Raw genomic sequence first — 23743 nt, forward strand, 5'->3', positions numbered from 1 at the left:
CTACATCATGTGAGTAGTGGATAGTACAGATTTAATAAAGCACCAGTCAGCTGAGACTGATGTGTTTAAAATGAAAGAAATGGAAATAAAAGGTCATAAATTTACACATGATTGATGATCACACTTTAAAACAGTTTTCTCCATACCTTCTAATTAGGGGTTTGCATGTCTACATGTCTGTGTATGAAGAGTGGGCTGAAATGAGTGCAAAGACCTCTGCACCATTCTGTCTTCCTTACTTATGCTAATGCCCCAGGGATTCTTCCATAGAATAACACAAATATTATGGAATAAGGAAAACAGGATGGACTATTTTTAGGATTCATAAGAAACCATTGTCACTTACCTTATAGCAACTCTGTTTTTCTTCATGCAAGGGGTGTTGGTTTAAGGCATGGGCAGGGGACTGCAAAGCTGAAGTAAGTGGGACTTGCATCCTGAGGGATTAAAAGCATTAAAGTCTGTGTTGGAGAAGAGCAACCTTAAGCTGTGGGAGTAAAGGGCACGAGTCATACTGGGTGACAGGCACTTCACAGACAGCATGACTTGCTGTAGGGAAGTGTTTCACTAATGGTGCCTGCTTCCTCTCCTAATGCCCCAGGTAGCTAAAGCAGCTCCTGCATGGCAAACAGAGAGAGTCCTTACAACGTGACAGGCTCATGGCAAGGCTGGCAGGGAATACTGTTAACCTCACAAGCCCTGATGTGACTGAAGAGCCTCGGGATCTGTATGGGAGACAAGTCTCAAAATTAAGAGCCTCATTAATCAAATCACAATGTTTTGACAACTTCATGGTGTGTATGCAATCTATCTTATATACAATTTGGCTAAGGCTTTCATGAAACAAGATGGTTTTTGCTATAACTTTATGTGGTAAAGCTCCATCCCACAGTACAATTACTGGGTTGTATGCTGATTATCAAAGGGTGAAAAAGCTTAATCAGCTGAGCTTTGATAATAAAATACTGCCAGGAATTTGAAGGAGGTACTGCATCTCCTTGTTTCCTATTTGTGTTTTTTTTGTTGTTGTTGTTGTTTTTTTTTGTTGTTTTTTTTTTTTGTCTGCCTGATGCATAGCCACCCTCATCACTTGCTTAGAAATTCTGGGGAAGGGTGTCCAACCTCTCACACCTGGGCTCAGGCACGGGACATAGCCCTTCTCACAGAAGAAATCCTTTGAATTCATTCACCAATTTTAGTCAAGAGTGAAACGTGGAAAACCTGCTGGGTCCCCTTACCATGGCACACCAGTGCTTGTCCCTCAGCTCACCAGGTCTCCAGAGCAGCACAAGGTAATTCAGGGCAATCCTGGATCCCTCAGATGTCAGACAATCATTTTCTGCTTAAAAACAAACTCTCCCCCAGACCCTTTGTTCTTCAGGTTTGTCGTAAGTACCTCTTCTAAGGAGCTTAGGGATCACAGTAGCCTCCTCCCGAACCTAGAGATTTATGCAGAACATTTATTAATGCTTTGGGGTTTTAATTGTGTAAATGTCTGCACACCTATACAAGACTATATCCACGAGTATTTCTGGGTTATAAAGAAATGTTATTACTTGTTATAATGTGCTTATGAGAATAGGGTATGATGTAGTGGCAGGAGTTGCACAGTGCCGTATTTCATTATGCACATTTTGAAGTGGAGACTCACAAAAATACATAGCATTACAAGTCCCTTTGTCCTTCTTGCTCAGTGTCCATTTGCAAAAATAAAAATGTAAATCAAAGCTAGAAAGGCTGAACAGCAAGAATGTAGCTCTTTCAACTACATTTAACTATCTACAAAAGACCTATTAAATCACTGAATTAATGACAGTGTCACTGTCATAGCCATTTCATTTCATCTGATGCCTTCAAATGCTTTCAGGGAAATATCACTGATTTTCCAGACTAGAAAACTGAGGCACAGGGAAGTTAGCTGACACCTGGCTTCACTGAATAGCAATGCCATGGGAACAGAGGTTGTGCTTTCAGCCTTCCAGTCCATTTCTCTGTGCACTTTCTGCAGTCATCTCCCATCTCCCTGACTGACCCAAGCCCCATCACATTGAGGGCCAGAGTCTGGCAGCTGGTTGACTCCCAGCTTCCAGCCTGCCACATGTTGGATGTCTGTGTCCACACTGCATTTGAAGACATGACTACAGTATCTGTAATGGTGCAAAAACTTTATCCAGTTAGTGGCAAAGCTGTAGTGGCATAGGTTTTATTGTCCCCAGTGGGAACATCCAGCACTGAACAGAGCCTATGACATTATTAGTACCTCAACCAGTTAAATAAAAATAGCTCAGACATGTGTCCCTGTGCTGTAATCACATCTCCAAATGCAAGAATAGCAAATTCTGGTAGAAGTTATCACTGCTCTGAGCAGCAGCATTAATGAGAAATACTGTGATTTTCCCAGAGCATAATTCTGCACAGAAACCTTACTCAGATTCTTTCCAGCTCATGTATCCTTTTGTTGCTGGCACACGAGGCTCTTCCATGATCCTTATTCTTATGGGAAAAAGAGACAATCCTTCATGAATTCCTCTCTTATCCCACTGCTAGCTCTGATTTTGGTGAATTCCCATGTGGAATTTTCACAGGGGAAGGGCCAAAGGTTTGAAATATTTCTCAAAGTCATCTGCCTTGTGTGATTCCTAAACCAGACATGTGGCAATCATGCAAGGGGGGGAGGACACTTCGTGGTATCTGTTTTAGGAGAAATGTGTCGTAAAAGAGAAAAAGATGAAATATGGGATATTATATGCCAAGGACGTGAAAATCCAATTCTTTGGAGCTGTTTCAGGAATCTGTTTGCCTCAACATGTGTTGTTACTGTGAGTCGGGCAGAGTTTTGCCTCAGTAATATTCTGCTAGTCTTTTAACATCCCTTTGTTCAGAGAGAGAAAGGAGGACTGGTTTACAGGGCCCGTGAGACCCAGCTCAGGTTAAAGCTAATGAAGAACGCATACATTTAATTTGTTAAAGGGGTTTTCTGCCTGTTTCAGGAAAGAGGGGGGGATTATTACCATTTCACCCCCTAATAAAAAACAGGATCCTGTATCTTGGAAATGTTTACAACATAACAAAATGAGGTTATGTTACGCTGTAAAATTTTAAAGGGGGCTGTGCACTGACACCTAGGCTCAAGGGGTGGGCAGGGACTTTGCTGCCAAAAGGAGTCCTGAGTTCCTCCTGTGCAAGCCAGACATCTCCATGAGCCAGCTCAGGGGACTCGATGCAAGGAAAGGGATGGGGCATTATCTCATTTCCTTCCCAGACTTCCTACTACTGTTTTGGACAATTTAAACCTTTAAGAATGCATAAGGCAAACAAACTTGTTCTCCCCAGTGTGTGAAAACCTGTCTTTTGCATTATTAAGCTGCAAAGGAAGGCATGGCTTATCTTGCTCATATTCTCTGCACGTACGAGAGGATCTGGCCCAAACGTATTTCACGGCTTGTCTGTCTGGGTTAGCGTGCTGCTTGCCATGAGTGAAGGAGAGGAAAGAATCAATGCTTAATACCACAGAGCCTTACAGAGATTGCTCTTGTATGCTTATCACTACCAAATAGACAAACAAAAATAAATGCATTAATAGATACCTGACTGGAAGTGTAAATGAAACAAAAGCTATCGAATCAGGATTTTATCCATTTAATTGCAGAATAGGTGTTTTCATCAGCCTTGTAATGGTTTATTGCCTTTCAAGGCTTGTTTATTGTAATTGATTAATGAAGACTTAGAGCACCACTCTCTTATGGGTTAGAAGGGGAATGAAGTTGCAATACCATCTATGTTTGTAATTCACTGTGTTACTGCAGGCTCCCTTGATATTTGAGATAATGCATTATTATAGCTCCATGTCACACTGTCCATCTCCCGGAGCACAAAGCAAGGACAGATGCCTGTCCCATGAAATGCAGAAAGCAAATCTACACCATTATCCCATGCTTGCTTGGGCCCGGTAACAACCATTTCCAAAAGACTATGCTGTTGTCTGGATCACAGCTGTAGAAACAGACAGGACAAGGATGAGAGAGAATGATTCCAGGAAAACATTACTGTAGACCTGAAAAAGAGCAATTCCTATGTGAGTGCATTAGTTTTGACTTAGGTTTTGTGCATAGTGTCTATATATCTATATATCATAGAGATAATAAATATTATAATATACATATTACATAAAATGACTGAGTATAGGTCCAAATGCTCAGAAGATTTAAAAGACTGTATCTCACAAAGTTGCACTGATGAGAGAGGAAAAGGAACTGGAAAGACAAACTCCATCCCATCTAATGAATACTTCCTTGACATATGTGCAGCTCCCGCTGGGGATTTGAGCTGGCGCATTTATGCAGTATGGTCCCAATTATTGAAGCCCACGAGCTCTGTATGTGTTTGGGTTGTGTGTATGTTCATTACCCTGCTTGCTTTCTCAAGTAAGCATTTAGTACTAGCAGAAAACTATGCAAAAATCCTTAGCAGACACTTGTGAATTCTGGCAGATTTTCAACTCAGTTTTAAAACAGTGTAGGTCAATGCACCTCTGATGCAACTCAACTAAACCCTGTAAATTTGCACCAGGGATGACGCTGATCTGCTGTGCACATTTTCCTTCCTGAAAGTCATTATCACATGCCTCTCTTTCTAAGGAAGACATTTTTATGAGAGGTGGATCACTGGGGTGGGTTTCTTTTGCATGGCTGATTTGCCCCATGCTTCAGCCGTAACAATGCGGTTTCACTAGGCGCTGGGTCATACGGCTGACCTCAGCTAACAAGCTGTTCCTGTTTGTAGGCTACTGGGAATGTTTATAGGCCACTGTTTTCCTCCATTCTAAACACATAGTTATTTCTCAAGATCCATATAAATCATAAGGTCACAAAACTCATAAAAACTGTGACATTCTCTGTGATACAGGATACAAATGAATTAACTTCAGGCTTAGCAGCTTTAAACAACTATGATATATTTCATCATAATATAAATGTATTCTTTGAAGATATATATACTTTTTAGTTCAATGATACACACATTAAAACGGTAACAAAATTTCTCAGTGGGACCAACTTTTATATACTGATGTTCCAAATTGGTGCAGTTCAACTGAGCTCTCGTAACAAAACAAAACAAAACAAAACAAAACAAAAAATAAAAAACCAACCAAACAAACAAAAAAAGTACTAGGTACTAGAACTGTACTAAACTGAGCTTAAGAGAAATACTGTTTTGTTTGCAATGAATGTTAAGTATCCATGTACTTTATAAGAAAATGATGCTGAGGATGCTATTGAATTTCTTAATGTAGAATTCAAGACCAGGACCTTATGGGGAGGTTTGAACTAACATGCTGGATTGACAAATCCATGTGTGCAAAAACCAACTACACCTATAAAGAAGCACATTCAGTTACCAATACCAGTTCTATTCATAATGTCTGTACTGAAGCTAGACAACATATTAGTAGAAAGTAACTGGTAGCCATTACTATAGTTTAATTTGCAGAAGTTTCCATTCTGCTGCCCTGTTGTCATTTGGCTTACTTGTTTTGAAATGCCTGTCTTCTAGGCTGAAAGTTTCCCAGGCTGCTCCTCTGCACGATAATGAACTTTGGAAAGAGAGAGCTAAAATGATTCAGGTCTTTTTTAGTTCAAGGAATAATGTAAAAACTCATGCAGAGGGAAGCATGCATACGTGCATGCACATGTTCCCATTGCAAAACAGAAGAACCGTGGGACTTTTTCAGGCAGGTCTTCAGACCAGTTACTGAGACCAGAAGGCTGAAATTTGAAAGCAGCCTCCATGAGTAAATGTTCTTTGCACTGCTCTTGCGAAATATCATCTAGATTTCCCAAAGCCATGGCTTCTTTAAAGTTGCCGGCTGCACATATTACTCATGCTGCTTAAGGGCTGTTTGTTAAAGTGGCAATGTACACAACCAGATGATTTTGTGCTCAGATAACAGCCCGCCAGGAAGCATGCAGACATTGTAAGTGGGTTGATCTCTGAACTACAAATGCTTCTTATTCAGCTTTGTGTGCCTCCCGTGCCAGAGAGTGCTTCTAGATGCTATGGTCAGACACTTTGTCTTTCCATGTTTGTATTATATGAGAGAAGTAAGGAGAGAGGGTTTTCATCTCTAAGTGTTACAACAAACTGCCAAAGGTCTTCTCAGCATTATGACAATATTTAGCTAGTAATTCCCCACATTTCACACACCCTAGGAATTAATTTTCAAGCCAGAGAAGCTTTGAAAATTTTGATCTTCTTTATTAAATTCAAATATATTTTTTTTCTTTGACAATAACTTAAGAGCCCATGTTCCCCACCAAAAACAAACAAACAGGAAAGAGATCTAATTAAACACTGACAGGTCAAAAAAGTCAGCAATGAAGCTGTATGCTCTTCAATAACTCTAGTTCTTTGTAAGTATGCCTTACACTCTAGTTGTGTGACTATATACAGGTTTTAGATGCAGTTTCAGCAAAAATCAATGCATTCATTTACATGTGTCACACTTCCAGGCAAGCAGGACCAAAAGAAATCATTTATATCAATACCAACTGTGTACACGAAGACACTAATCCAACAGTGGATTTTTCATTTTGGCCAATGGCCTGCCCAAAGGGAAAGTGATGCAGAAAACAGAACAAAGAGAAAAACATTAAGAAATATTGAGTTCTGAGTGCCTAACACTGCATCCTTAATGCTCTCTTAATACAGTTCCTAACTGAAAATAAATGAATAAATACCCATCATTTTACTGCATTTACAGAGCTTCAGGACATGGTTGCCATGGAAGAAAATTGCCATAACTTGTGTCCTAATGCTGATATGTATGTCTGCAATTTCCTTTCTCCTTTAGCCTCTTTTAGTTTCATTAATTACGGGTGTTGCTCAGAGAGGTTGTAGACAGCCCACAAGGGAAAAATATTTGAGAGTTTCAAAAGCGTGAAACTTATTTTATGTTCTGAACTTTCACAGTTTCTGTGTAAAGCTAACATCTACCTAATACTTTTGAAAGTCAAGTTCCTTAGGTTATGATTAATATACCACATAGATCCCAATAGGATAATTACAAATTAATCAGCAGTTCAAAACTCCCAAATGGAGTACTATAAGGTTGCCATCCCTTTAAAGCATTCCTTTTCTACTTTCATAGAAAGAAAAATAATCACAGAAGAGTCTGATCTTGGTTTGATTCAGTTCAGTCCCTTTCTCTGTTCTTCAGGCATTTGAGGAACCAAACCTGAAGCTTCAATAACTTAGCAATTAACCAGGCTTTTTAGTGAATTCAGCAGTACATGCTAACAGCGTTAATCCAACCACAAACCATTAAACTAGTTAGACACATGAAAACAATATTTAATGGACATAGAGGCATACAGATAGAGTTTGGCTCACTGCAACAGTGTGTATGTATATAAGCACAAGTCTCTGTAAGTAATTTAGTCTAGCTCTCCTACAGAAATCACACAAATGTATTTGATTTTTAATTGTGTGAGACTTTGCAGCCCTTTCTTCCAGTTGTACGGTTTAAGAAAACTTCCAAGTTTTGAGCCTCTGTTAAGAAGCTTTACTTGACACCCACAGAAGCCACTAGGAATCTTTCCATTATTTCAGAAGGAGCTAGATTGACGTTATTTAAAACACGGTATCTAGCTATCTAGGCTTTGTTCCTTGCTGTTTGCAAAATTTCTAGAATGGCACTCCATCTCTCTCTTCTGTCTCCACATATGTAAAATGAGAATGACAACTTTACCTCAGAGGAATGTTGCAAAGCTTCACGTATAAACAGATTGGCATACTTGGGTGAAGTTGCTCAACTAACAAGAAGTGTTCTGATGGATGGGCGTCTCTTGGGAGGTCATAAAAACAAAAACAAAGCTGTGTAATTGAGTTTGGGGAAATTATTTTTGGGGCTTTCATAAGCCAAGTCTTATGCAAGATGATTGATTGTGCCTCCTTTTTTCTCTCTCTTATCACCTATAATATCTTTCCAAATCTAACCATGTCGACTTAGTGGCTTTATACAAAACTAAACCACGGCATAACCCTCATACCTGAAATGTACGAAGGAGCACAAAACTAAAATATATAAAAACATTTACTTAAAAAAAGAAATGGACTTTGTTCCAGTTTCTTAAGCCCTTAGCTGGCTCAACATAGATAAAGTAGCTATGAAAGAACCAGTAAAAATTAGCCTGCGTTTTATTTTGTGAACACTGGGAAGTTGGCAAGAGGTAAAATTTTGCAGTGAAACAGGGAGGTGAACAAGTTGTAAATGACTCTAATATATTCCAGATGGCATATTTTACTTGGGAACTGAGTTTAGAGTAATTAGAGGCATGTGAATTTCCTATAAATACTAAACTTCACCAGTTTGACAGTAGAAAACTCCATCGTCTCTGAAGCCTTTCAACTCCTAAGTGTTTCTTTTTCCCCACTTAAAGTGGAAGTCATGGATTTGTAAATTTGTCTTATTTGACAGACAGAAACCTTTTTCTGTGAAAATATAACATTTTTCTATGCCAGAAAGTTATGAACTCAAGTTCCTCACTGAAGAGGTTTAAAATTGAATGTTTCTTCCCAGAAGAGGTTTTCATTTTTATATACTAGGATCATTATATTATAATTTATTACAGTGTGTGACAAGCAATGAAATCAGTGGAGTTTGCCCTAACTTCAAGATCAGATCTTTTCATTGGTAAAATGATTTTTGCAGATAGATATGCTGAAGACCTTAGCAGATGAATTTTGCTCTTACTTCCCCTAGGACTCTACAAAACTGAAATGGTAAAACCTGGACCACAGCGTCCAATTCTGTGTGACATTGTTACATTCATTCCTGGACTGAATCCTGGTGTTCATATTTCTGTTGAAGAATTTTCCAGGTTTTATTTGGTGTAAATAGAATAGAACTAAATAAATATAAGGAAAAATATTCTGTCATCACTTCCACCCTCTTTAGCCATATATCAGTGTAAACTGGCTTAGATCCATGGACATAAAGGGGCTAATCTCATTTGCAGCAGCCAAAGATCTCTCTGCTGTTCTCAGTGGAGCAGTATAGATAAAAGTACAGATATAATCTTGCTTATTTAGTTCAGATCTTCAGTTCTGCCAGTCCCAGGTATTCAAAACACATGAGCCAAACAACCAGAAGCATGTGATAAGATGAAGGATAATCAGATTCTAAAATAGTAGTGATTATTTTTATTACTTCTGGGTTTTCAACTTTTATTGGTTAAGGTATGTTGTATATCAGATTCCCCTGCTCTGCAGAGAATTAAAAGCTTGATTTTAACATAAAAGGTCAAATCTCAAAGCATTAGATGATTCCAGAAACCAGTGTAATAACAAAACCGTTGCTAGCATTAGTTGTAATCAAACTGTTACAGTGGGTAACTGTAGATCTTCATTGATGTCTTTGTTACATCTTTTCTCTTTTTCTCTACAGCATTGTCTTGCACTAAAATAGAACCTCACTAGTTCATTCTTAATGGGGACCCACTGTCAGTTAATGGCATTAGTAAATTACTGAACAGTGGCCAAATCCCAATGGCCTTATTCCCAGAAATCTCTTAGGTTGACAGGAGCTCAGCATGAGTAACTTCAGTGAGTTTTGGCCCTGGATGAAGACCATGAAAGCAGCAGCTTAGAGAAGACCAACTGAAACAAAAGCCTCCCAGACTGACAAGGATTTCAGTAAATTACAAATCATTAACTGATTACAAATTGCTAATTTAAATATCCAGCACTTCAGAGAACTGTGTGATTCAGATGATATACTGTTTCCCTCAGGGTGCTCTATCCATGCTGCGAATCCTGCAAAGCCAAAACCAACTTAAAAGATTCCTGCCATGGGCACTCACTCCCACCTCCCTTGTTTGCACAGAGTGTGCATGACCTGGCTGGTGCTAATTCAACTGTGTGTGTGTTCCCACTCAGAGAAATGATCTCCTGGGGTTTCAAATAGGTTTAAGAAAGAAAGCAAGAAAAACAGAATGGTCATTTCACTCATTCTGCCAAAGATATGTCCACATCAACAGCTGACTTGGCAGGATGGAGGAAGACTTCTGATGAGAAGTCTTCTTGCAATGGGAGATACCTCCCCTCTGGGTAGAAACCACCATTGAGGGTCCCAACCACCAGCAAAGGCTGATGTGTCTCCTCAGGAGGGGGCTGCCTTTTCAGCCCCCCCTCAGACGGGTCACCTCACCAGGGTTGGGGACAGGAGCCCTGGAAAGCAGTCGGGCTGTGCGAGAGCTCTGATGTAGAGCAACCTGACAGACGTTGAGGTTCCTGGCAGAAAAACAGCCTCTTTGGGGCTGTGCCTATTTTTTTATTTTATTTTATTTTTAACAGCATGTGCTTCTTTTTCTTGTCGCTAATAAACCGGGATTAAGGTTGGTATCCCTTGAGTGCCTGCCTTTCTTAAGCTCTTAGCTCTGGGATACAGATTGCCTTGTGCCACAAGCACTGCAGTAAATCCCACACCGCTAACCTTCAGTCACTAATGGGGCACAAATCCACAGAGCAGAACCACTCGAAACTTGTTATTTAACTTTCTTCTTCCAGTGCCTTCTGTTTTCAGCTACGATGGAGAATTGTGAGGAAAAAAAAAAAAAAAAAAAAAAAAAAAAAAAAATTTATTATAGAATAAAGGCAAAAGAAAGATATATTCTGGGAAACAGATTCTCATAACCAAGGATAGTCTGTCCAGCATGGATAATTTGAATCAGGAAGAGATTTAACAGCTTGGTGAAAGGGGAAACAGAGAAAGAAAGAAACAGAGAGGTGGAAGATCTTTTCATTCTAACAGGTGAATAACCAAAATATTCATAACCGCCCTATAGGTGAATATTATAGTAGGCTGCAGAAAAATATGGCATATTGAGGTGTAAATTATAGCTCTATGTACTTCACTGATTGTTTCATAGCATAAGTTTAGATTTCAGCTGATTTCCACATAGGTCTTAGGAAGGAATATTTTTTTTAGGCAAAAGGCAGAAACTCTTGCTGCCCTAATATTAGGAAAATGTGAAGAAGCATGTAGCTCGGCAGAGCGGCTGGCTGCAGCACTGGCAGGGCTTTCCCATGCTCTCACTTCCCTTCACGTTGTGCTGTGGTGCATTTCAGTGGTCGCCAGCACGTTCACAACTGAAAACAGACATGAGCACTGTTATCACCTACTAGAAACTGGAAATGAAAAATCCACCAAAATCTGTATTCTGCAGCTGTTTATGTTTTTTTCATTGCCCATTGCTCATTTTTATAGGTATGGGTTGGCCTTTTCCTTGAACCTATAACTTACACTTTCAAAAGAAAAAAAAAAAAAAAAAAAGAGCATGCTTTTTGCAATTCCTTCAAGAATTTGCAGAGGAATTCTGGATTCCCTCATCACTCCAATGGGAATATTTTCCAGCCATTGTGTTGCTGAACCATAAAATTAGGACCGCCTAGTGAGAGCATGCCCAGGCACTGGCTGGGAGGAGTGGTGCTGCACAAGATCCCTTCCCTGAGCTTCAGCAGGCTTCCCTCGAGAGACCACCCCATACAAAACTGAGAGTTTTATTACAGTGCTAACTGAAAGTGAACACAAATGGGATATCCGGAGAGACCCAGGCAAGCAAAAGGGAAAGCTTTTTGTGTGCTGGCATAGCGGCTCCAGGAGCAAACCCACTGACAAACCACTGGCATGGACACGCCTTTCCTATTTTCACACATGAACTCACGTGCTAGTCTTTCACCTGAAACTCAGAGCAATGGTTAGCACCGTGTTTATATTTACATCTCCATGCCATAAACCCTAAAGGACTATAACATTACAAGAAATATTTGCCACACCATTGGCAGCAGTAACTGAGCGAAGAATTGCCAAGTGGGAAATCCGAATTTGCAAACTCAGTACTCTGGGCTGCACGCCAAGGCTGTCTGGGCGCTGTGGAGGTGACACGTTCAGGCTCCTCACAGGGAAACCAATGTGCCAACTGCATCCCTGGCACAGCATCTTCTCCTGACATACTTATGGAGAAGAACTGCGACCAAGTCCAGAGGGAGATGCAAGCTGCTTTCTGAGCTTCCTTGGCAGCAACTCCACTTTTGAGTTGTGACTGTACTTTCCCCTATTTACAAGAACAGTTGTTTGTGATACACTACGATCTCTGGTAGGATTTTGAAAAGTGCAGAAATGACAGTAGGACTTCGGTTTCCAAGGATAAACTAGTAAAATCCAAAGTTATTTCCCTAGTAAAAAAAAATAACAAAATTACTCAGTTATTGCAGCCCAGATTTCAGATGTTGCTGCCAGTGTGGGAGAATCCAAACCCATTTGTTGGTTGCCAGGTGAAATCCATGATCCCTTAAACATGAAGGTTGTAGGGCCGATCTCTATAGCTTCCCTTTTTCAAATCTTACTTCATACCTGTTGTCTCACATCTAACCTTTTCTATCTGTCAGTAATTTTTCAGAGCAATAGAAAAAAAAATCAAAAATATCCTTCAATCTCTGCAGGCCAGCATGACCTATAACTTGCAAAATCCATTAGAAGACAGTGTTTTGTAACCAAATTGTTTCATTTACAACTGCACAGCAGCCAGAAAGAGCACTGTAAATTACAGTTCTGTCACTATAAGGGACAAAGGAAAGGTGTGGGCAGGCTATTGCTATAGAGGAGGAAACCTTGGAGAGCAATAGAATTTAATTTGAATGTTTTTTGCCTAATGTTATTCCATATAATAGCAAAGCTGGTACTTACTCATCAATGACTTGTTTTTAGTGGTATATGAAAGCTTTAGTAAGACTGTAGAAGATTTTTTATTCTTGAGGTGTAGCAGAAGAAAGATGTTGAATTCAAACCTTTCTTTTTTTTTTCTTTATACAAATAGTAAAAACATGTAAAATTGGATTAACATTTACAGATAAAATTGTTCTTAATATGTAAAAATTCAGCAGTAGAGTTATCAATATTAATTTGAAAAATCAAGTACTTTTGAGGCTTGAGCCCTGAATGGCACCTGGGTAACTGATGAAGTAATGCTGTCAGAGAAGAGCAAAGAATGTCACTCAAAATCAGGAAGGGACTGAGATATCTGAACCCCATTAATGTCAGATGATGCAAAGCTCACAAATAACTTTAAGCACCTGCTCTTGAGCTAGAAGAAAATTCTCTGCATCACAGTGTTTGGAATGCTGTGGTTTTGAGTGGTTACTCTTTAATAAGCAGTTAAGGATATGGAGAAAGGTTGTCTAGTTAAAAAGTCTTAACACTTATTATTCCATAAGGTCTGAAAACCCGCAGCCTGCAACCCTGAGTGCATCCAATAGGTACTCCAGGGAACTTAGAGCTGGTATTTTTAAGTATATTTCTATTGGGAAAATTAAAATAAAATAAAATAAAATAAAATAAAATAAAATAAAATAAAATAAAATAAAATAAAATAAAATAAAATAAAATAAAATAAAATAAAATAAAATAAAATAAAATAAAAAATTTTTAAAAGGAACTCTTTCTGAGGTCTTTTAATAATTCCTTTCACAACTTTCAGATGCTCCTATCCATCATAATGAATTTGTAGCAAGAACAGAGGTTTAATTTAAAAAATGCAAGTTACTTGAAGAGTTTGTAAAATTCTCTCATAAATGAACATTTCCTCTTTGTATTTCCACCAGTTTGAAATGGGACAGTGAAGCTAACTAGCTGAGCAATTGCTACTAGAAATATCAAATACATAGGGGGAAATGCAGTTAACACAATATTTCACATATGTTAATGCTTACAGTTCCATCAGTGTCATCTTTATTTTCTACTTGATATACACCAAAGCTGGCACACAGTTTTAACTGATGAGGTAATGTCATTTTTAATTTAAGGAGCCTTAAGCCGGCCACTTTAACTAGTGATATCATCTTTGCAGTTGTCTCACGGGACTTTATGTAAACATAAGTAATGTGTCCTGGATGGTTTGGAACAGGGTTGTTAGAAATGACATTGATCATCACAAAGACATTCTTTTTCCTTTGATCTCTTTAAAAATGTCAGACGCTTTATTTTACTGTCATTTTTAGCTCTTCCTTGTATATTAATATGTTCAGAACATTTTGGTGAACCTAATAGTAGAATAAAGGTCTAAACAAATTAATGGCTACATTTTAGTGTCAGTTGTAGTCGGCTAATGAAAAGTAAATGAGATTGTCTGGCTAACAGCAACCTGTTAAGTAAAACGGCAGCATGCCTGAGATGCAAAGAATTACAGGCAGAGATACAATCCAACAGAGACCAGAGCAGAACCTAGGCTCCAAATGCCACCGCATTTTAGGAAAAGATTAAACCAATTCTTCAGACTGTGTCTGCCCTTCCTTCCCACCTAGGGTTGAGTGAAATCATCTGCTAATAAAACTTAAAACCTGACCTGTCTCCACACATGCAGCTCATGCCTCTCTGTGACCATGATGCTCATTTGTATTCTCCAGGTTGGCTCAGTGCACCAAGCTGCCGAGCTCTCCCCAGCCCACTGAAATCCAATTTGTGAGACCCAGCCTCACGTATTGGCATTTCTGGTCACTCAGCTGAGGAACCCTAACATGACTGGTGCTCCCAGGCCTATCATTATTGCATATTATTGCTTTTTCTTATGAAGTCCTTGAGAATCTAGCAAGTAACCGAGGAGGATTTAGCCCAGCCTGTTCAGTAATCATATGCTGAACAAGCATGAACAGTGTAGTGTGCTCGATTCAAATACCTAAGAAAAGGTGATTTGTAATGAGACAAATTTTGTCTGAGAAAACTGAAGTGTTGTGATTGGTGTGTGGATTTTGAGATTCAAAATTATTTGTCCAAATAATGGGGAAAATAACAGATTTTTCTATCACTGATCTGCAACATGGAGGAGTTTTGAAGAAAAACTAATGTTTAGGGATTTATTTATTATTCTGTGGACATATGTTTGGAGGACAGCATATGGAAATCAAAGTATTGTTCATAAAGAGCTCCAGCCAAAAAGACATTTTTGAATTCATAACAGAACTTCACAGTTTGAAAAGAATGCTATGCATTATGTATTGATAACAACACTACACAGACAAAGAAACACAATTTAATAATACAGAATTGTGCTCATGAGATTTCCTTTTTTTTTTCTTGTTAATTGGTTACTTTAGCTGACATTGTCTGCAAGCATAATGGACACCATTCTTCCTAATAGTTCCATGTTGCCAGATGATGTCTACAGACATAATGTAGTCCATTTTAATTATTTCATTTTGCTTACATCTTTCAGCATAATGCATTTTCCAAGCAAGCTAGCATTTTTCTTGATTATCTATGTTGTGTTATGGTTTCTAAATTAATTAGGTCTCCTTCTTTCCTGGAAGTTAAAAGTTTCTTCCTTCCATTTATCTACCAGGTATGATTATGTTGAAGTGATTGATGGAGATAATGCTGAAGGACGCTTATGGGGAAAGTACTGTGGAAAAATTGCTCCCCCTCCTTTAGTGTCTTCAGGACCATATCTTTTCATTAAATTTGTTTCCGACTATGAAACACATGGAGCAGGATTTTCAATCCGTTACGAAGTTTTCAAAAGAGGTGAGAAACAATTTATTGTTATATAGCTGATCACTTTGTGATTTTTGCTTTCATCAAAAAGTTCACCATAATTTTTAGGAATGGCGGGAATATGGTAAAATGCTTGAAACAGAGAATTATACTACCTTTGTCATTGCAATGTGGGGCATGTATTTAATGGGTGTAAATTGTTATGAATCCAATGGGTCAGCTGCATTTGAGGATTGACTCCTTTGGGTGTAATCTGATAGTCTTCATCAGCTGTTTGTTTGGATCTTCAGATCTTCTTCAAACCATTAGCTTTTTTTATTTTTTTTTTTAATTTTTATTTTATTGTGATAATAATTGCTGTATGATTTACAATGTTACTGCCTTAACAGCACTGTAGCCTTCTGAGTCCCTGTCTTATTCTGGTTAGTGCTTTGCTCTGCATTCCCAATAGGCAGCTGTGAGCTCAGAAAGGACCAGTGTACACATGGGCAGCAGATGATGTTACTGTTACTTTCACAAATCATGTTTGGGAGTTAAAGGAGTGGGGAAGGTCACACAGTTCAGAAATTAGTCCTACTGGATGCTTGTGCAGGGAGCACAGATAGTGGTATAGGCTGCAAAAAAAGCCCAGAGAAACAGTCCAGGGTTAACCAGACCAATAGACAGTCTTTCTTTAATAATTCTCTGAATCGATACTAAAAGGACCTTGAGATAATTTTTTTGGCATATGCTTTCCCTACAGTTGGATGGAGATAAATAATTCATATATCCCATTCCTGAAGAATACAGGACCACAACCAGATAGCATACAGAAAGACAAGAAGCTTAAGACAAGGCAAAACCAACCAAGCAACCAAAAATATTGACTTCAACATCAATGATACAAGTCATATTTACAAAAGCAGATAAAAACTCCAAATTTCCAATGCAAACCACTCCCAGACAGTGTTACGTTTTCAGAATGAGTTCAAGTCCTTTTTATGTACCTAAATCAGAGCTGGATTTTCAGTTGTGTTGAGCACACACACTTGGCGGTAGCCGTACTGTTAGTGAGGAGAATCTCAGTAGTGAGGGCTCTCTTCAGTTGCACACTAGTGCTGCTCTGCACAGTGCTAATTGGGGCCACAGACCTCTTGTTCACTATCTTCCTTGTCTGTAAATCCACTCTTGGCTCCCAGAAATTCTTTTGGTGACCTTCAGGGTCAAATTTTTTGAAAGAACTCAGCATCCAAATGACACCAAGCTTTCCTGAAAAATATCTCTATTTATTTTGGTGTCTTTAGGAGGCTAAACTCTTGAAACTGTGTCCTGAAGTTTCTCAGTGCTTATATATATATATAGTACCATCTTTCATAAAGACCAAGGCTGAAACATGAGAACAAGTGAAAGAATGGCCCGTGAAACAATCTATTTTAGTAACTGAGTGTTTTCAAGAAGAAAAGCTTTTATTTATTTTCTAATAGTGTAGTGGCAAGTCAGAACTCTGACAGGAATGTTGTGCTTATTTCCTTGTGTGGTCATTTACATTTCTCAGTGATACACATTAAGCACGTTAAGTTGGCATTATGAATGTGATTTTACACACACAGAAGTCAGGAAACTCAAAATTATGGCTCCCAGAACAACTTTAACTCTAGTTCATTCCACATAAACTGTATATTAAGGCAGAAAAGTTATCACCGGGTACAGCATTAGAAAAAGCTGTGTGTACACAAAGGGTACAAGTTATAGTTGTCGTGGGAACACATCCCTTTTTAACTTCTAAGTTAATGCATAGATGCTATTCCAAATTTGCATTTTAATTTCTGTACCAAATAAAGCTGACCAGTTTACCCTGTTATGCAGATGAAGCTCAGATGTGCACACCAGACTAGCATGCCCTGTTTTAGCATATTCACCACCTCGCTTATCATTTCCCAGACATGAGAAGCATTAAAATGATCCCAATCCCAAGCTCCTGCGGCACTGAGACAAAGTCTGAGCTGCACTCCAGCACTCCTACATCCCAAGATGTGAGAGCATCTTTAGTTTTAGAAAACAAAAATTGCATTACTCTACCCATGCACTAAACTGAATCCTAAACCTGTAGGTTCCTGAAAATATAGGTTCAGCTGAATCCTGAACCGACACTTAACCCATGTGATAAATGATAAATGCATGATAAATGCATTATGGACTTTGAGAGTAGGATCTGCCTTTACTTCTCATCCAGTTCCTGAGCCATCAAAACACTGAAGGAGATGTTGAGTTCCAGAATAACATGAAATCCATATTGCCTAATGTTTAGCTCACCTGAAATGTTTCTTATTTTGGCTCTGGCAGCCAGCCTCCCATAGGATGGGTACTGACTAGAAGAGGATCAAGATAGTTCACGTCCAACATTCCTAACCTTAGTTTATTCAGAGAAAAGTCAGTGTCAACCAAGAAGGCAAATGATCTTCTGGCTCAGTGACACCTATAGAGAGCAAATGAAATGATCCCTTTCTCTTTCATTGCTCTCTCTTTTGTCTCCCTTCCCTTCAGCTCATCCCTTTTACTATGTTGCATGCACACACACATGTAATCTCCCTGCCTCACAAGTATCTGTTTTGTTAGGTCTCTGCAAGAGCCTTTTCTGCCAGTTTCCCATGAAGATTGCTTTGTGGAGTTCCTTGTAGCCTCAGTGTTGATTTAATTCTTGGGTTTTTTTTCACAGTGTCAATAAAGGGTCAAAATCTGTGGAGGGCATTTTAGTGAGGCAGCTCTTCTGAAAACAGTTTTTTGTTTCTTGCACCAGATTGGCTTGAACATGTTTAAAACAACGCAAGCTGGTACTGAGATGCCATGTGTGAATGGAAGGAGCCTGATGATCACATACTCACAGAGCCAGGATTTGGCTGTATTTAATAAAGCAATAATGATCCTGGCTTACATTTTATATTGCATCTTTTATTGGATTCCAAGAGGAGTACAGAGCACTTTATGCTATGAATGGCATACTCCAAAGCTATTTTATCCTGGAACAGCAGCTACTGGTGGGAGTGAGGAGCAACAACTAGAATATAACCCTCCCATACATGACTAGGAGACAAGAGAATGACAGGGAGAGAAGAGAAATATCCAGCGTATGGGGGTGATAAAATTATAGGCAAAATGTAATTTCCCAAATTGGAATGGGTCAGGTTACATGAGCATTAATATCTACATCTTCCAAAATATGCCATGAAGTGTTCTGAATATTGATGTGATAGCTCAAGCATTTCCCGTCAGTGTCTACTGAAGGACAAAAATACCTGAACTGACTAAATTCATTCATCCCTCTCTCTTGTATGCTGAATTTACTTGGAAGGTGGCCAAGTCTGTGGGGGGTAATATGTTTGGCACATTCACAAGGAAAACATTTTCTATGGTGAAATAAGAGTATTCATATATGCAACAAGCCAGACTGTTTTCCTTCAATGATCTGTGTTAAGCATTGGAAGTCCTCTAAGGTTCCTGACTACAGTCTCTAAGGAAGCTGGGCATCCTCATCCACACTGAAAGCTCACACACACTCATTCCCCAGCACAGAGCTGTTGCAGCCAAACTCTGTTGCCCATGTCCTTCTTTTACTCCATGTCAGAAGAGCTTCATCTGAGTCATCCTACCCAAACTCCCCAGGTTGGCTGCCATCCACAGATGTCCCAAACCCTGTAAATCACTTTCCATTAAACCAGGAGTGTCAAAAGTCAGAGAGGGGGGTACCTGAGTTGACCTCATGGGAAGATGTGTGGGCAGTGCCTGCAGCTTATTGAGAGCACACCTGCAGATGTGGGATCCACAGAGAGGATTCCCGAGGGACCTAAACAAAGGAGAAACATGATCTGTCAACAAGAGATTGACTCTGGTTTTAGTCCCTTGTATTCAAGGCAAGTCCAGTGACCTGGCTTCACATCTCCAGCACCGCTTTCCTGCTCTACCGAGAGCAGTGTTTGGAGCATCACTTTATGCCATGGTGGGGACATGGGGGAAACCAATGTGTCAACATTGACATTAGGTGACTTCTTGCAACACTGCCTGTAATCACACAGTTTATCATGCTTGCACTAACAGCAACATTTTACTGGTGCACCTGTGTCAACACCACTCAGAATGAGTCACTCACCCTTGGTACGTGTACGAATTACCTTTCACATTTAGTTTGTCAAGGAGGCATAGGTCACATCTGGCAGAGTTACTGAGTCAGTGCTCCAGGAATCTGAAACCACTACTCCCTCTACTGAATTCACTCACCCGCTTTTGGAAAAAAAAAAATCTATTTCACCAATAAAAGCCTGTCAGCTATAAGATTTAAAGATTTGAGCTTGAAGGGGCTATAATTATTTCTCTAGGGCTCTGTCGAGATTTCTGCAGCTTACACTTTCATTGTTCCCACATGACTTTGTATTTGTCATAATTTTTTTCTAGAGCTGGTACAAGTTTTCATATTGTTCCATACAAATTGAAAATTGGAGATCAGACAGTGTATGTGAATTGCGCTTTAAAACCTGACTATCAGTAATATGAACAAGCTGGGTGAATGATTAATACAGTGATTAAAATGAGGTGTTTCATTGAAAAGCCACCTTTGCTGCTGGAGAGACAACACAGCCTAATTTGTTTTCCAGCTAACTGCTTTGCTTAGTAGCATAGTGTTAACCCAGGTGATTTTTTCTCTCTCTTGCAGGACCTGAATGCTCCAGAAACTTTACTTCATCAAGTGGAGTGATAAAGTCCCCTGGATTCCCTGAAAAATATCCCAATAGCCTTGAATGCACTTATATTATCTTTGCACCAAAGATGTCAGAGATTATACTGGAATTTGAAAGCTTTGAACTAGAACCTGATTCAAATACCCCAGGGGGAGCGTTCTGTCGCTATGACCGATTGGAAATCTGGGATGGATTCCCTGATGGTAAGAGAAAAATGGACTGTGATACACATAACCATTACTCCACAGTGTGCTGCAGAAGGCATATTCTCATTTTTTTAAATGCCAGAGTAGAGAGGTCCTTGTTTGATTTATTTGAAATGAGTTGAATTAAAGAGAAATGGGGAAAACGCTCTGTAAATTCATTCAGTAAAGCATATCACAGTGTGAAGTACTTTTTTAATGAAATATATGTACTTTTGAACAGTTGGCTTGGGGAAAAAATGCATTTGTAGAGGGAATATGTGATGGGCTTCCTACACTAAAATATGAAACCCTATGAGTCCCAAACTTTCACAGATAAAACACAAGAATTTTCCAGTAATATCCAAAAACTTGCACAAATTGGAGTTCAGGTACTAACTCTCCAGCCGGAGGAAACAGGTTTCAGAACTGCTGACCAAGCAGAGAATTTCTTTGCTAGAGCAAATGTGGCATCCATAGTTACACGCACTGAACAATTCCCCAGGTCAATGGGCAGTCCCATTGCCATTCGGGTAACATTGGTGATCAGGCACTGCGGTGTTCCTCTCCCACAGTGCTCTCTCTTCCAGCAGTATAAACAAATCAAAGGCTTTATCTTTGCTAATTTATAATCTCTGATTAGCTGGGCACACGTGCCAGGGTGGGTGTGTTGGTGCCCTTCTGGAACGTACTTCTCTGACATCTCAGTAATTTTCCACTTAGTTGTTGATGACACTTGACTTTGTTTAATTCAATAAGTGCCCAACTAGATATTAGCTAAGTCTATGGAGCCAATGAGCCCTCATTTCACCCCATATCCAATATTATATCCCTTTTCTACACTGAGACCAGTTAACAAAATAACTGTGTGATTTCTTTATTTTTTCACCTAAGTCAGCCAGTCCATATTAGCCAAATCCCCTCTAGGAAAGGGGCAGCCATGGACCCCAGCTAGGTAGGCTGCAGTCTAAAAGGGGCTGCTCATGATAAGTACCTAACCTTTAGGATGCCCTACTGCCCATACAAATTGTGCAAACATCTATGTAATACTTTTTGTGATGCTTTTTTCAGTATTTTCCTGTATGTTGCAGACTGATAAAGGGAAGCATCATGTAGCTGCCTTATATCTTCTTTCTTTTGTAACTTGTTGCAAAATTCATTGACTGATGAAAATTCATGATTGATGTTGTTTTGTTGGGTGCTAATTACAGATATTTCAGTTTTCCACTGGTGTGCTAACCCATATTAATAGATATTTTCTGGCAGTTTCTACAAACTGCTAATGCTACATCAATATTTCATTTAAATGAAAACATATAACTTCAGGAACATATTTTAATAACTCATCTAAACTTGCCTGCTTTCCTAGATAAATCCCCAATATCATTTTAATTAAAGTATTTATTGATACTGTGGTAAATAGGTGTGTACTTTTTAACATATATTTGTTCTTCCTTTTTGTTTTATGCTTAATGGGTTTATCACGGCTCTTTTCAATCCACTCCAATAAACAGCAAAGAAAGAGCCATAACAGTAACTGAAAGACTACTTAGTATTTAATGCTTCAGTTAGGAAAAACAGTATTCTAACAACACAATAATGATGTCTGGAACATTTAATAATAGCTTTATTTGTATATAGGCCAAATCTTTTCAAGCTAAATTCCTGTAGAACTTGGATTTCAAATGACTTGTGAAAAGATGATCCAATCAATCAATTTATGTGTAATATTACCAAAAAGAAATGCATTATTGTTAGTGTCAGAGGGTTTCAAAGTGGTAATTTCCTGGTTCAAGAAAGTGACTGAGCCATACTGAAGAGCAATTAACAACAGGCATTATCTGCCTTCCAATTCCCTCACAAACTGTCTAAATCCAAAATGCTCCTGACATCCAATAAGGGTGTTTACATGTTTGTAAATATTCAGCTGAATTTGTAGACTAGAGAGAAATGTTTCCTTAGATACAAACTGTTGGAGCTTGTAGTGGTTGTAGGGAAGCATTTCCTACATCATTTCACTGTGGGATGCTCTTTAGCCAGCAGTCAGGCTTTCTTGTTTAACTTAACAAAGGCAGAGAGGATGTGATTTCTTCTGTATAAATGCATCACAGGATGAATACTTAAGAGGGAGAACTATTTCAGCCAAAGAGCAAAGATGACACAGGAAACTGCTGGTATGATCTGGCAATAGACTGAAGATAGGGGTGGGAGAGAAGAGACGCGACATAAATCTAATTTGCATCTACATGGAAGTAGTACGTTTCAGAAAAATATTCAGTAATTTGGCTGCCTTTGAGCAAGGGAGGCTCCTCCAGGATGAGTCTTTGTTCCTGTTTCCCTACAGTCCATGAAACAACATTTTGAAGATATGTTTTGAAGCACCAGGCTTGAGAAACAGTCTCTGGTTGCATGTACTGCTTAATCACTGGCATGCTCCCTTGCACAGTTTTAGCCCACATCAGCTTAAACTTCCCCACATAATTCCCAAGCACTGTTTGGAGGAGCGAGGGGCTGTTCCCAGCAGGCACATCGGACATGGCTGTCCTGCTTCAAAAGGAAGAGCCATATAGGAGCGAGCTGTGTCACACTGCTAGTCTGGTCCCAGAAACAGTCCCTGGCCACTGACCGCAGGTCCAGAGGATGCTCCCTGGCCAGCTTTATTTTCTCATGTGGACATAGCCATAAAGAAGTAAGCTATTTCACTTTGCTGTACTACATCACTGCTCACATGCCCAGTTGAGGTAGAGGTTAAAGTCCCCATTGCACTACACTTATATAAACACAGAGTAGAAGGAAGTCTAGCTCTAATAATGGGACAGACAGCTGTCCCATTATTAAGCTGTTTCCTTAGAGGAAAGCAATGTACAAGAAGGAGTTTAACACTTTAATTTGTTTAATTGTAAACTTTTATTCTATAAATGTTTGGAACAAATGTATGTCCTTCAGTTCAAGTCCCCTGATCCAAGCAACACAGCTCTGGTTTGCAGATTATGATTTTTTTGTTGTTGTTTCTTTTCTCTCTCTCTTTTTTTTTTTTAATAATATGACAGAACAGTTTGGTGGAAAGTAGTCATGACTGTAACCAGCGCAGAATAAGGTGGGCAGCCTGCTGAACATGGTGCTCTCCTCTAACTCTGGAGAGCAGGCACCGATGTTTGAGCCAGGTACTGCCAGTCTGAGCAGAGAACAGCAACCCCTGCACCAGTCTCCTCCCCCCAGAAAAAAAAAAAAAAAAAAAAAAAGAGAGAGAGAGAGAGAGAAAGAGAGAGAAATTTTCTCTTAAATAAAAAATAACAATTATATTTAAA

At 39.1% G+C, this 23743-nt stretch overlaps 1 protein-coding gene across 2 annotated transcripts in view; it reads left to right on the top strand.

Annotated features, from left to right (window-relative positions):
* The window catches only part of NRP1 (neuropilin 1), a 111572-nt gene that overhangs the window by 30437 nt on the left and 57392 nt on the right, over window positions 1-23743 (top strand). For both annotated transcript variants that reach the window (XM_068673559.1, XM_068673560.1), the window contains exons 4-5: window positions 15393-15574; window positions 20229-20456. In XM_068673559.1, the coding sequence (XP_068529660.1) occupies window positions 15393-15574; window positions 20229-20456 (410 nt within the window). The remainder of the gene's footprint in view (window positions 1-15392; window positions 15575-20228; window positions 20457-23743) is intronic.

This window comes from Anas acuta, chromosome 2 (genome assembly GCF_963932015.1).
Source record: "Anas acuta chromosome 2, bAnaAcu1.1, whole genome shotgun sequence".
NCBI classification, from domain to species: Eukaryota; Metazoa; Chordata; class Aves; order Anseriformes; family Anatidae; genus Anas; species Anas acuta.